Raw genomic sequence first — 14787 nt, 5'->3', positions numbered from 1 at the left:
ATCTTTTTTTATGTTATTTTTATTTTGGAGATACTACCTAGGTTCAATAAGTTTAAAGGGGTCCAGGATACCTTTGTTTAATATATTTTGGGCAAAGTAGACAGATCCTAAGTGATCTATTCATGGTTACCCGGGCAGAACTGATTAGGATTTAGGTTGTTTATTGTAATAGTAATTTGAATTGTATTTTATATTTTTTTTGATTTTATGACTATGTTTAATTTTTATGCCCAAATAAATATTTTTACGTTTAATTTAACGTCCATTGTATTATCCCTGGAATCTTTACAAGTTGATTTTTCTTTACGCTTTAATTTATTCTATGAAATCAACAGAAAATTTATCTCTGTACGTCGTTGGTGTTTAAAATTAAACGCGGAGATCCTGCTAAGTTTTTTAGCACAAAAATAAGAGATTGCGCATTTTTTGGCTGTTGCAAATATCGTGTGTAATTAGATAAAAAGTGTTTTGCAGTGAATTAGCCACATTAATTATGACCTGTTGCGTGACTAAATTATAGAGTAGCTTCACCATCAAAAATAAATTTTTTTTGTTAAAATTTTCTAGGCCATATCTTTGTTGAAAACTGAACAAAATAGATTTTTTTATTGATAAATGCAACAATCTATGTATATTATGATCGCACATGGTTTTCAATGTCATATTCGAGAAATTCTTTTTAAAATTTTAAATCAATAAAATGTTCAACTTTTTAAAATTTGAATTTACCTAAAGATTTATATTCACTGTGTAACAATTAACTGTTCTTTGCTGTAAACAAAATAGTCATAGCGTTTAAAATTTTTTTGCGCACATTTGTGAATCTGATCAAGGTTATTCTGTTAAAAAAGTTTTGAGAAATTTATAAACAGTTAAAAGGTTTGTTAAAAATTTTCATTTTTCTATTACAATCTATCAATCAATCAATATTGATATTGCCACATATCTTAAGTATTTCAAGTTTATATCAAAATTGATGCAAAGGGGTTTTTATTCATTTTTTTCATTCTGTCCGTCCTTAATGAAAAGCTTTGAAAATTAACTTGTTAGAATCGACTTACCAAATTTTAATGATGATTCCCATAACAATGAAGTACAATTTTGATTTAAAGCGCATCCCCTCTATAAACTCTATAGAATAAAAAAAAAGTCCGCATGTCCATTTTAAACATTTGTACTTATATAGACAGACTTTTCGTAAGAATCTGTTACTTAATCTGTTATTAAAAGTGCTTTTTTTGTTTATGCTATTTTTTGTCTAACTAATTTGAAATGCTGAAAATAGAATCATTTTTATATTATGTTTTTAATAAAAACTTAATGTTTAAATAATATGAATAAATATTTAAATTTAGAACACATGATAATTTATTTAAAAATAGCTGTCTGCTATATTTAAATATCTAAATCTATCATGACAACAGAAGATTACAATGTTATTGTTCCATACGAGTAGGGGTTTTACTACCAATGTAACTTCTTGAATTAAAATGAACATTTTCTGACGTGATACACAACCAAATCTTATTTTGGAGCCAATGAAATGTATATGGTCAGATGCCCTTTAGACAACCAACCCTTTGATTTCACGTCCTTTGTCTGAAAGTCCTAACTGTGCATGGTAATGAGTTTCGCCTGTTTTGGGGCATTTCCCCTACTCTAACTATTTATGTCACACACCTGACATAGCAGCAATAGGAATCACTTCTAGAGTATATTTTTATGGCGCGGTGCTGGGACGAGATTCAATCTAACCTATCACCTCGCGACAAGTATATGCGGCACAGTCGCGGGTTTAATTTAAAGCCATAGTAGACAGATAGTCAAGTTGTTTTCATCATTCTATAATTATAATACTCTAGTGCTAATACATATCTGGGATTAAGTAGAAGAAGGATTTGTTTTATCCAGGGATAAAAAGATTACCAAGTCAGCTTAAAATAGAAACTTTAAAGTAGCTCAATGTTTGTGTATGTGCTCGTTACTCCAGTGATATTTCGGTAGCCATTGGCCGCTTGGTCTGCAATATTCTTTTAATTAGCATTAAGACTCTTGAAAAATACCCATATACCCTTAGAAACTATGGGCAATGCCACCAGTGAGGTCCAATGGGGGAGATTGGTGTTCACCCCTTTTCCCCCGGACCCAATAAAATCTTAGAAAGCACTAGATTACCCCAAACCTTCGAAAAAATATAAAAGCTTGAACGTCTTTAAATGCAACTAGAAAATACGGGTCATCTCAAAAAACGCCTATCTCAGAAAACGCCTATCTCAAAAAACGCCCATCTCAGAAAACGCCTATCTCAAAAAACGCCCATCTCAGAAAACGCCTATCTCAAAAAACGCCTTTTTCAAAAAATGCCTACTACATTTTGCACAATATGTACATTATAAATCTTCTTATTGAAATATCTATCTCTGAAGTCACTCTTGTACATTCCTTAGGCACTTTTAATTCTTTTAATCATTTTGAGCAATAATATACTACCCAAAGGTTTGCTTTTTGAAAATTGATCACAATTGAATAAAAATAACTTTTACCTAATGAATTCATGTTTTAAGTTTCTTTATTTCATACTAGCGGCTTTGCCCCTAGCCTCTAGGGGCTTTTTTCTGAAGTTTCAGGGGAGAATTTTGAAAATTTTGTTTACATTTTTGTTTTTAGATATTTTCTTTATTTTATAACTCATTATAACTTTTTATATTTATTTATAGTGATTTATATTATTTAAAACCTTCAAATTTTTTTCTTTTTTTTATTGTTTTTTAAAATTTCTTTGCCATTAGCCTTTTTAGGGCTTCACCCCTACAGGAGAAGGAAGGTTTCACAATCTTTTTGAATTTGATAAAACAAATATTATGCTTATTTTATTCTAAAATCTTTTTATCCTTTTTGGTCTTTTAAAATCGCTAGGATTTGTAATTGCACTTAAAAAAAGAGTGAATAATTTCCCCTTTATTATTGTTATTATCATAAACCGGTTATTTTACTTACAACACAATTTAAAATTTTTCTATTCTCAACCATTCATAAAGATGTTGTGGAATTTGGGTTGGGTGAAGTACAAATTAGGGTTGTGAAATTTGGGTAGGATGTAAGGAAGGTATAAATAGTTTAGAAAACACAAAATTTTTTTCTAGTTTTTATTATGCTTAAAAGAAATTTTATATTCATGTTATATAATTATTAACATACACAAACAATATAAAAAATATTTATTGAGTATGATATGCTTTAAAATTATCAGAATTTTATAGCAGTTCCTCAAAATAAAAAAAATAGTTTAGAATAATTATTTTAAGTTATAAAGAAATTTAACATTTTGGTCAATTTTACTTTCCATAGATGATATATTTTGGGGGAAAAATTGGGTCAGTTTATTTTAATAAACAATATAAAAAATATTTATTGAGTATGATATGCTTTAAAATTATCAGAATTTTATAGCTGTTCCTCAAAATAAAAAAAATAGTTTAGAATAATTATTTTAAGTTATAAAGAAATTTTACATTTTGTTAAATTTTACTTTCCATAGATGATATATTTTGGGGGAAAAATTGGGTCAGTTTATTTTAATGTCTTATCCCTATATTCCACTTTATTTTTATCAGATTAAAAATTATGTACTTTTGAATAAGCTTCAACAATTAAACCCTTTCCTCTAATGAGTTCTCTATCCAATAATTTTCTTCTTTCCCCTATTTTCCATTTATCTAAAGTATCCCTATTCTCTTAATATAGAAGCTCTTTAGTTTACCATTTTATCCATCTTTGTACATAGTTTATTGACTGGTTGATTTAGTAACTGTTTATTTGTGTTTTAGATAAGAGATCATGAATGACAAGTATTTTATTATTCTATTGAATACTAATTATGAATTAGGCTTAATTTTTTTTTAAAATGTAGTAGGCATTTTATGAAAAAGGCGTTTTTTGAGATAGGCGTTTTTTGAGATAGGCGTTTTCTGAGATAGGCGTTTTTTGAGATAGGCGTTTTCTGAGATAGGCGTTTTTTGAGTATAGCCGAAAATACAATTTCTAATTAATTTGGGTGTTTATGCATAGACTATTTATCTACATGACCTTTTATCCATAGATTTTTATTACTTATCTTGTATCTATCATTCTATCCCTGGTTTAATCAGCTTATTCCTTGTCTATCTACCTCTATCCGTTGTCAAGTACTATATGGCTTCTGAAGGTTTTTTTTAATAATCCGTAGCTTTTTTACAGTTATCACTTCAGAAATGCTTGTAATATTCATTTATTGTATAGTATTATAGACAGCTTTACGCGGATATTAAAATAAATAATTCTAAGATTAAAACCAGTTTTGTGGGGCCGATGACTCGGGCTTAAAAAACTGGTATTTATTTTATAACATTTATTACATTATAACATTCGTAACATTCGTACATTTATAACATTCGTGGAAAATTGTCTGTTATATGATGCTATAAATGGTTTTTAAGTACGGCTAAGAACCAGTTCTAATCCAGTGGCTATTAATCAGTTTCGAAGTAATAATAGCAATCATATTCATTTTCTCGGCCTTCTTTGACAAAATAATTGAAAGAACAGCTTTTACAGAATTTAAGATTCCATATCAATATCAATGTTAAAGGGAGATGTCATCATCCCCCCCCCCCCAAAAAAAAAAAAGAATAAGAAACCGTACTTGGCTTTTTATGTTTTTTTTTCTGATTATTTAACTTTTGAATATTATTTTATTATAGTTCAAGAGAAAATTGTTTAATAATAGAAGAAAATAATTTTCCCTCCAAAAAAGTCTTTTTTATCCTTTGTAAGATAGGCATAAATACATTTTAACAAATAAAAATAATCTTTTAGAATTTTCGAATTTTTATTTGAATAGAACAATGGAGAGATAGGACAATGAGCTGTTTATTTCACTAGTTCCCAAGGTTTTATAGTAACGCTTTCTTATTCGTTGGCTTACCAACTTTGGAGATTTTTAAAAATTTTGATTAGTTGACTTTGAAACGTTTCAACTAATAACTTTAATCTACAGAAGAGGTAATTTTTTGTATCATCATTGGGGTTGTACATGAATTGAATGGCCAATGTCTTATCCCTTTAGATCCCTGAAATGTCATGCAAAAGATTTGTAAGAGGTTAATTTCTTCTATAGAGAATGGTTCTTATCTAATTTCATGGAACACAATAATTTTGAAGGTGCTTTGACTGTAGTGTCAGAACCTAAATTAAGACATAGTGCATTTCATTACCCTAGGTTAGGTAACTTCATTTCACTTTTCAATAAAATCTAAAATGCAGCGGTTTTTGAGAAAATTAGATTTGATAATTTCAAGTTAGATTTTCATCCTCTAGGAGTTATAGCATAATCATGACAAGAAAAGTAAAGATTATTTATTTAAAATTTTGAACAACTTTGCTTTTATAAAGTCTTTCATAAAACATCTCTTTATATGATTTATTTAAGGCTGAATTTCCGTGACAATAGCAAAGCAACTGATAAAAATGGCCATTAATTAACTCCCTTCAGGAATGGTTTTATGAAGAACTTTATAAAAGCAAAGTTGTTTAAATTTTAAATAAATAATATTTGCTTTTCTTGTCATGATTATGCAATAACTCAAGGGGATGAAAATCTAACTTGAAATTTTCAAATCTAATTTTCTCAAAAACCGCTGCATTTTAGATTTTATTGAAAAGTGAAATGAAGTTACCTAACCTAGGGTAATGAAATGAACAATGTCCCAATTTAGGTTCTGACACAAAAGTCAAAGCACCTTCGAAATCATTGTGGGAATAGAGAGAAAAGTACTAGCCGCTACGTCCCTTGCGGAGGGAGGGAGGCAGTCAAATTTCTAAAATTCATCCAAAGATTTAGATGTAAAAAAATATCCTAAACCCTCCAAAGGCCTATTTGAAACTTTTCTAGAAGAGAGAACTTAGTTGGTTTAGTGTTCAGAAGGATATTTCAGAATCTTACTACTTTAGCGACTGCACCCCTAGCATCATAATTCCATCCTATGACCAACGTATAGCTGGATGCAATTTAAAAAAAAAGATTTGTTTGACCAATAAGCATCTTCTCTAAGAATTGCTTTGTCTGTCTTTCCCCGCCGTAATTTTCCCAAGGGTGGAAGTAAACCCCTCAAATTTTAGAAAGTCCTCATTTTACACCCCAGAACCCCAAAATATAAAAATTTTGGACGTCTCTGATTCTATCCTTACATTCCTGGCCTTATCTAAATCAGACAACATTATATTTAAAGAAAGATACTTTTAAAAGCCGTGGATACAAAATCTAAAAGACAGGGACTTGAAGTGACAAGACAATGGACGATAAATTCAAGTAATTGAGAAAATATTTGCTAGTTTGAACAACTACCAATCAATCAAGATTTGATAAATGTTTCCAAAGATTTTAAGTGAGATAATGTGTTTGTAAGACTTTGGGTACCAGTATAATAAACAGTCCAATGTTCCCTCCCTTTATACTAAACATATAATATTTATATATAATTTTAAATGGTGTATTACTAAGTAGGTATACTTTTAAATATGGAAATTTGTTTAAACAAACTATTTGCACATTAAAACAAATTTTTGTTAGAAAACAGATACTGTGGTTAAGCAGCTTATAGTGTCTATAAAAAAATAAGACAATTACAATGTATACTGACCTATAATTGGTCAATTGTATCGTATGACGTCATTTTTTATAGGCACTATAAGGTGCTTCCCTGTGGTGCTCTGTTTGAATCCAACTGATTACCCTGTTAGAACTGCCAAAATTGTCGTGGCAAGTGACAGCTGAGGAGATCCCAGGGAAGGAGGGGATATTGAGTTGTTTGTAACACTAGTCCCCAAAGTTTTATAATAACGTTTTCTTATTTGTTGACTTAACTATTTTGGCAACTTTAAATTGATTTTGAGTGGTTGGTTCATTAAGTTAAGGTCCAAGCGTTTTAACCACTTATTGTAATCTAAAGAAGGGGTAATTTAGTGTTTTATTATTGGAGATGTATATCAATATATTCATCATTGTCTTATCCCTTTATATCCATGGGAGATGCTCAAAAGAAAGCAAAAGAAAGAATGTTTGTGTGTTGCTTCATATCTCAGGAATTTACAGATAGATTTATGAATTGTATTTTTAAAGAAAAAAAATTGTCATATTTTTAAAAAATCTGTAGGTTTTGGAATATTGAATCTAAGAATCTTTTACCAATCATAAATAATAACATTTTCTGATATGGTTTCGAAACCGATTAATATCTTATGCAATACAACTGAAAAATCATGTATAGCATCGTATCTATGTTGATTACGCTTTCAGAATATTATAGTGATATTTCTCAAAAGCAAGAAGAGTTATTTATACCATCGTATTATAAACAGATTTCCGCTGATATTAAAATAAAAAGTTATAAGATCAAACCCATCTTTGTTAGACCCGAGGGGCAGAAGGTACGGCCTAACAAAACTGGAATTAATTCATTTTTTTAATATCCACTGAAAATTGTCTGTAATTCGATGTTACACATGATTTTTCAACATGTCCGACCAACTGGATATTAATCAGTTTCGAAGCCATACTGGAAATAGTTTAGGTACTAAATTTAAAATCTCGTTACCCCTGGTATTTATTGATAAGGATCAATGTTGTCAAAGCCATTTACATCAATATTCTTCTATTCAAATCTAAATACTGGAAAATAACAAGTTCAAAATATACTGAAAAAAGCTAAATTCCATGTCGCAGCAGCCGTGCGTCAGCCGAGCATAAGCCGCAAATTAAGCGCTGAGTTTTTCACACGGATTGCCATAATAGAACATCCAAGAGAGAGGGGACAATGGGCTTTTTTTCACTAGTCTCCAAAGTCTTTTTCCTTGTATGAGAGGCAAATTACCTTTTAACAAACAAAAATATTTCACTAGTTCCCAAGGTTTTATAATAACGATGTCTTATTAGTTGGCTTAACAACTTTCGATTGGTTGGTTCATTTTAGTTAAGTGTCCAAACGTTTCAACCACTAATTGTAATCTAAAAAGGGGGTAATTTTGTGTTTCCGCAATGAGGATTTACATCAATTTATCGGCCATTGCCTTATCCATTTAGAACCAGCTTATTTTCAAAGTTACAAAAATTGAATTTTCTGCGGACTAGAGTTGGCTGACGCGCGGTTGCCGATCCCTTTTAAATTCATTATTACTTTTTCATATAATCTTTTGAAAATCTATTTAAAACGTCAATAATTCTCTATTCAAAACTAAATACTGGAAAATATCAAGTTTAAATAAACTTTGTGATAGCTTACAAAACTAAATTAAAACTTAAACTCAATTTTTAAAAACATCTTTAGAACAGCTTTAAAACTTAAGCATTGGCAAAAAAGGTCTTAAAATTTAAATGTTTTTTTTCAATATAGCACCAAAACCGATTTATTAAAGACAGATTTTTGTATAAAAATGTATATAGTTATTTATTGTCTACGGAAACGAAATAAACGTATAAGAGCTAAAGTTTTAACTTAAACATTTAAGTATCAAATATAAGGATCGCTGAGTGTCAGTCTTTACCGATAGGATCTCGCTATACGCTGAACCGATATGGTTCTCCTTTACAATGTAGCTTTTCATGTCCTGGGAAGTTTTATAACTGTTTGGGGGGAAGGTACCGCTACCCTCCAAAAAGAAATCGTCGCTAGAAAAAAGACCCCCTGAATTTTTTTTAGTTTTTTTTTTAAACTACAATTAAAAGTAGGGGTTCGACTCCCCTCCCCCCCCCCCTAAGGTGACTCTAGGGGCGCAGCCGCTGGCATTTATTTAAAGAAGAAACAGACAAATTATATTTAAGTTGACAAAAGAAATTCTAGCACGACAGATATTAGATTTCTGAAGATAGTATTAAAAGTATGTCTCTCCTTTATCTCATAAACAATGATTGCAATATCCATAGCTGAGGCTTCAATCAAAAACCAAAGAAATTTTCAAATTTTTCAACATTGGATACAGAATAAGTTTATTATTACTGCTAAAATGGCCATCATTTATTAATCAGTTCTTTACTCTAAAAGGAGAGGAGGGGATGGGGGTTACCACTAGCCAGCTGGAAGTAGCATATTATTAATGTATTACTCTATCCACGTATTATATATCCATTGATATACATAATGAGACAGCATCCATGATTAAAAGCTTGTTTACCCTAACCCACCACCACCCCTCTTAACTATTAAACGCGTCAGATGTTTGCTTTCGATAGGTTCCTCTTTAAATTTTGGCAATTTTTGTACGGACACATTACAGTTATAAAGCAGCAGCGCTGCTGTAAAGCAATGTTTATGTTTTTTGTTTTTTAGTTTGTTTATATTTCTTTATTCTATAAATTATTGCTTGTAATGAGATAGGCCAAACAGAGATCTAAAGGGATAAGATAATGGCAAATAAATTTATATACATCCCAAATGATGATACACAAAAATACCCCTTCTGTAGATTACAATTGTGGACACTCAACTTAATGTACCAACCATTCTAAATTCGATAAAAGTCCCTAATGTTGTCAAGCCAACAAATGAGAAAACGTTATGATAAAACTTTGGGGACTAGTGTAATAACAGCCCAATGTCCCCTCCCTCCCTGGAGATAAGCTAAGCTAAAGATCAGATTTCTGAAATATAATTGGCGACTGCTGATAGCCGTTGTGCGCGGCTAATGCGATTGCGACTGCGGCTTCCAACTCAATTGAGTAGCATATAATATGTTTTCTCGTATTCATTCGAATCCGGTGGTTAGGAACCGGTTCTCATCCATACGAAAAAACTATGTCTAGCATCGTATTATATCCAGTTTTCTACGAATATAGAAATGTACAATCATAAGATTAAAACCAGTTTTTTTAGCCGGTGCCTCCGGCACCTCGAGGCTAAAAAAACTAGTTTTAATCTTATAATTGTACATTCTATATCCGCGGAAAGCCGTTTATAATACGATACGAGAAATAACTATTCCAGTATAGCTTTGAAAACGATGAATATCCATTGGAAAAGAACTGGTTCTTAGCCATACTGAAAAACCATGTATAGCATTGAATTTCAGACAATTTTTCACAAATATTTAAAAAAAAATTAATACCAGTCTTAATCTTATAAATTTTCTATTTAATATCTGTGGAAAGCTGTTTATAATACGATGCTATAAATAACTATTCTTTAATTTTTGCATAATTAGATAATATTAAGACCTTTCTGTGCATAAGAAAAGACAAAGAATTGAAGATAAAATAAAAGAAAATTTGCTTCAACAATTAGCAAATTATTTGCATTAAAATTTTAGATAGCTGAAACGATTAATTTAGCTAATTACAATTCTGAATAAGATTCGATCTGATTAGATAAAACTTTTTAGTAGATTTCTTTTAATTTGAGACTGGTGAAATATACTTTTCAGGAAGCTCTTTATAAGTAACTACTGATAGGCCAATACACAGACTAATTTACCAATGGCAGGTCAGTATACATTTTAACTGACCAATGATAGGCCAGTATGACGTCATTTTTATACGCTATATAAAAAGCTACAATTTTAGCAGTTTTAACTTCACTTTACAAATATGGTCATTATTTAAGTTAGGACTTAAAGACAAAGGTCATGCTATTAAAGGGTTGGTTGTCTGCAATAGTTTGGATGTTAGTGCCTGGGGATCTACTATAAAGGAATTTACGTTGTTATCAACCGTCCCAATGATGATACGAAAAATTACTCTTTCTGTAGATTACAATTAGTGGTTGAAACGTTTGAACACAAATCAAAATTTATTTTAGTCCCAAAAGTATGTAAGCCAACGAATAAGAAAACGTAATCGTAAAACCTCGGGCGACTAGCGTAATAAACCACCCATTGTCCCCTCTCTCTCAGGTTGTTACCAACCGTCCCCAAGGGTATAATTCAGGCATATATCACGACAAACAATTTGGAAACAGAAATAAAGTCTTTTATTGGCTTGTCAGTAGATGTCAACTGATTAATAGAAAATTTAATATCCTAAAAAAAGACTTCCTAAACAAGTTCCGTAAAAAAGATAAAATACTGACAATAAAACTAAATGTGACACTCCTGTTTTCCGCAATTGGTTGACACAAGAAAGGACCCGACAAGTTGAGTTCTTAATGGCGGTTTCCGCAGTCAAAAAAAATATGCTTATAACTGAACATGAAAAGGCTATATACAAACCTTAAATTGTACTGTTGCACTTATGTATCAGACAATTTTAGAACATACAAAAGTGATTTTTTTGCCCTGTGCCAAAAATTTTGTTGTTGGCACAAAAAAGAATACAAAGATAGTGTGAGTGAGAGAGAGAGTGACAGAATATGTGTGTATGTCTTGTTAAAATCGGTGGTTGGCATTTTAACAACTTGTAGAAAATAAATGTGACAAAAACACAACTTATTATATACATATAGTATATGACAATTTTCATTTGATAAATGTCGAATAAATATCTATGCAAAATCATTAACATTGGTAAGAATTTTTCTATTGTTCTATGCATGTAATTAGCTATTATAGTTATCAACAAAGTAATTTCTCCAACTGTATTTAAATGTAGGTCATTTATTTTCCGTCAATGTGTCACCTTTCTTTTATAAGAAAGAAATAAGATGTTAAACGTGGATTAGAGTCGTTTTTAACATGGTTTTACAGTAGGTTTTGTCTTGACTATACCTACTGATATTAAAATGTAACTATTTTAAAATTACCTCCAAGATTTTAGGTAAAAAAATCATCTAGGTAAATAATAAGCAAAATTATTTTTCAAACTAAAGTTTATAATAATTTACATATATTCAAAAGAAATTACATAAAGCGGCTAGTATTTTCAATAATGAATTGTCCTATGCATGTGAAACTATGTATAAAAGGTTCTGAAAAGTCATAAAACTTTGATTTTTTGCAACTTTAAGTTAAATTATAAGATGTTTATTCTATATTAACAGATAGCAATTGAGGGGAATCTAAGAAGTGGACAGTAAACCATCAGAAGGCTTGAATGTAAAAATGAAATAGCTTAAAACTTTCAATGGACCTATGTTAAGCTTCCCTAAAAAGAAGAACTCATTAATTTAATAATTATTTAAAATAAAAAAACCCTTACTACTTTATACAATAGGCTAGGCTATACTTATTTTTGAGACTTGACTCAATTCCTTGACGAGGCGATACAATTTTCTTCATTTAATCCGCCGTTTACATCACCGCCATCCTTGTTCACTGTAACGATATCAATCGGTTCACTGGCAAATTCGCCGCCGTCTTCACAAATTTTCACGGATTTTTTGTTGTTGAAACTATTTTCACTGTTTTCAATAATATCATACATATTACATCACTTTAACATTTTGTTTCAATAACGATTATTACATTTTATTATTCTGAAATATAAAACATGAGTTAATAATCATTTAATAAATAAGAAAGATTATTTTAAAATAACAGGATGTCTGTCTAATTCTAGCCTTCTCATAGGTACTGGGAAGGTTTATAGCTATTTTAAGGGAGGGTTCCAACCCCCTTCCAAGAGAAATCGCAAATGAAAACATAACAACTCCCAATTATCTGCGAAAAAAAAAATATTTTTTGGTAAACAGCTGATCTTAACATTTTACGTACCTCTAGAGGCCTCTAGGGGCGTTTCCGCAAGTAGTAATAAAACTATTCAACAAAATAACAGGATGTCTGTATGTCTGTAGCTTAAAATCTCGATAACCCTAGATTCTCATAGGCCCTGGGAAGGTTTATAGCTATTTTAAGGGAGGGTTTCACCACCTTCCCAAGATAAATCGCTTCTGGAAATATTTTTCTTTTTAACAACAACAACAACTTAGCCGCAAGTTATAGATATTCCAATATGTAAGATTAAAAGTTGTAAGTGTGTGTGTCCCGAAAGATCATGTTAGACAACTTTAAAAGAACAAAAAAAAATGTAAATGTTGTTTGCTAGAAGCGAAGGCAATAGTTAAAAATAAGATATTAAACGGTGTAATGTTCTAACTTTTAGAATACTGTGTCCAATCCTTATAAAAATGTGAGTAGCATTCTAATAATGAAATTATATAAATAGTTTAGAAATACTATACTATGGTGTTTATTCAATCAAACCAGGCAGCAAACATCAGAGATCTAAAGGAATAAGACAATGGCCGATAAATTGATGTATATAGCCAATAATGATGCACAAAATTACCCCATCTGTAAATTACAATTAGTGGACATTTGAACATTCGAATTAATGACTCAGCCAATCAAAATTCATTAAAGTCCCCGAATAAAGTTACTATAAAACTTTGGGGACTGGTGTAATAACACTCCTTCCCTGCAACTGATTACATTAAAAGTATGAAACATTCAGACAAAGGTCTTGCAATCAAATATTTTATGCTTTAGCTTCATAAATAACAACCTCGCTACTTTATGCTTATTCATTATTCTGTATAAACATGTCTAGAAATAAAATGCTGTTTTTAATTGCGACTTTGTTGGCGCAAATGTAGAAACACCTACTATAGGCAGCACAGATTTTATGTGCTTGACTTACCATAAGACATTACAATTATTTCAAAACTTAATACTTATTAAAGTCAACATTTTTAGTAGCGAGGCTTCTTTAAAATAAGTGTTTTAGTCTGTCTGTTTATGCTCTAAAATGATCTTATTCTGAAATAGAAAAAAATTATTAAAAATGTTGGCAAATCTTGCAAAGCAAACAAGAACAACTATTTCCGTAGTTAATACATCATTTAGTACACAGAATAGTAAGAGAGAGAGAGAGAAAGAGAGGGAGAGAGGGGGAGAGAGAGAGAGAGAGAGAGAGAGAGAGAGAGAGAGAAGGAGAGAGAGAGAGAGAGAGAGAGAGAGAGAGAAAGAGAGAGAGAGAGAGAGAGAGAGAGGAGAGAGAGAGAGTGAGAGAGGGAGAGAGAAAGAGAGAAAGAGAGAAAGAGACAGAGAGGGAGAGAGAGAGTGAGAGAGAAAGAGGGAGGTAGTGAAGGAGACAGGGGGAAAGACAGATCGAGAATACCATGACAATCAAATGGACGTACTTATAGAGTAGCTACTAGCTACGCTACTTAAAATATAAAAAGAACTTTTCTTATTTGTAAAAGTTAAAATTAAGTCGAGAATTTTACAGTTTTTACACTAATTCAACTAGCTCAAAGTTTTCAAAAGTTTAGGAGAAAAAATAAACAATATCTCAGTTGAATTTTCTTGGCCCGGTTCTCATGAATACGAAAAACTATGTCTAGCATCGTATTATATCCAGTTTTCTACGAATATAGAAATGTACAATCATAAGATTAAAACTAGTGTTTTAGCCGGTGCCTTCGGCACCACGCGGCTAAAAAAACTAGTTTTAATCTTATAATTGTACATTCTATATCCGCGGAAAGCCGTTTATAATACGATACGAGAAATAACTATTCTCGTATTCATTTGAATCCGGTGGATAGGAACCGGTTCTCATCCATACGAAAAAACTATGTCTAGCATCGTATTATAAACCGCTTTCTACGAATATAAAAATCTCTCTCTCTCTCTCTCTCTCTCTCTCTCTCTCTCTCTCTCTCTCTCTCTCTCTCTCTCTCTCTCTCTCTCTCTCTCTCTCTCTCTCTCTCTCTCTCTCTCTCTCTCTCTCTATGCATAATTGTCCTCGATTTAACATCTTAATTTAAAAGTACACAAATCTTAACAAAGAAGGTAGTAAAGTACTATCCTAATTTATTGAAAGGA

At 31.0% G+C, this 14787-nt stretch overlaps 1 protein-coding gene across 2 annotated transcripts in view; it reads right to left on the bottom strand.

Moving 5' to 3' along the window:
• LOC145331728 (uncharacterized) overlaps window positions 1–12430 on the bottom strand; it is a 133133-nt gene extending 120703 nt beyond the window's left edge. For both annotated transcript variants that reach the window (XM_080176547.1, XM_080176548.1), the window contains exon 1: window positions 12212–12430. In XM_080176547.1, the coding sequence (XP_080032673.1) occupies window positions 12212–12382 (171 nt within the window). In that variant the 5' untranslated portion in view covers window positions 12383–12430. The remainder of the gene's footprint in view (window positions 1–12211) is intronic.
• Between the last annotated feature and the right edge of the window lie 2357 nt (window positions 12431–14787).

The sequence above is a fragment of the Acartia tonsa genome, chromosome 11 (assembly GCF_053477335.1).
Source record: "Acartia tonsa isolate MP-2025a chromosome 11, ASM5347733v1, whole genome shotgun sequence".
Classification (NCBI taxonomy): Eukaryota; Metazoa; Arthropoda; class Copepoda; order Calanoida; family Acartiidae; genus Acartia; species Acartia tonsa.
The sequence above is the reverse complement of the archived record's forward strand: the minus strand, read 5'-3'. Positions and strand labels throughout refer to the sequence as shown.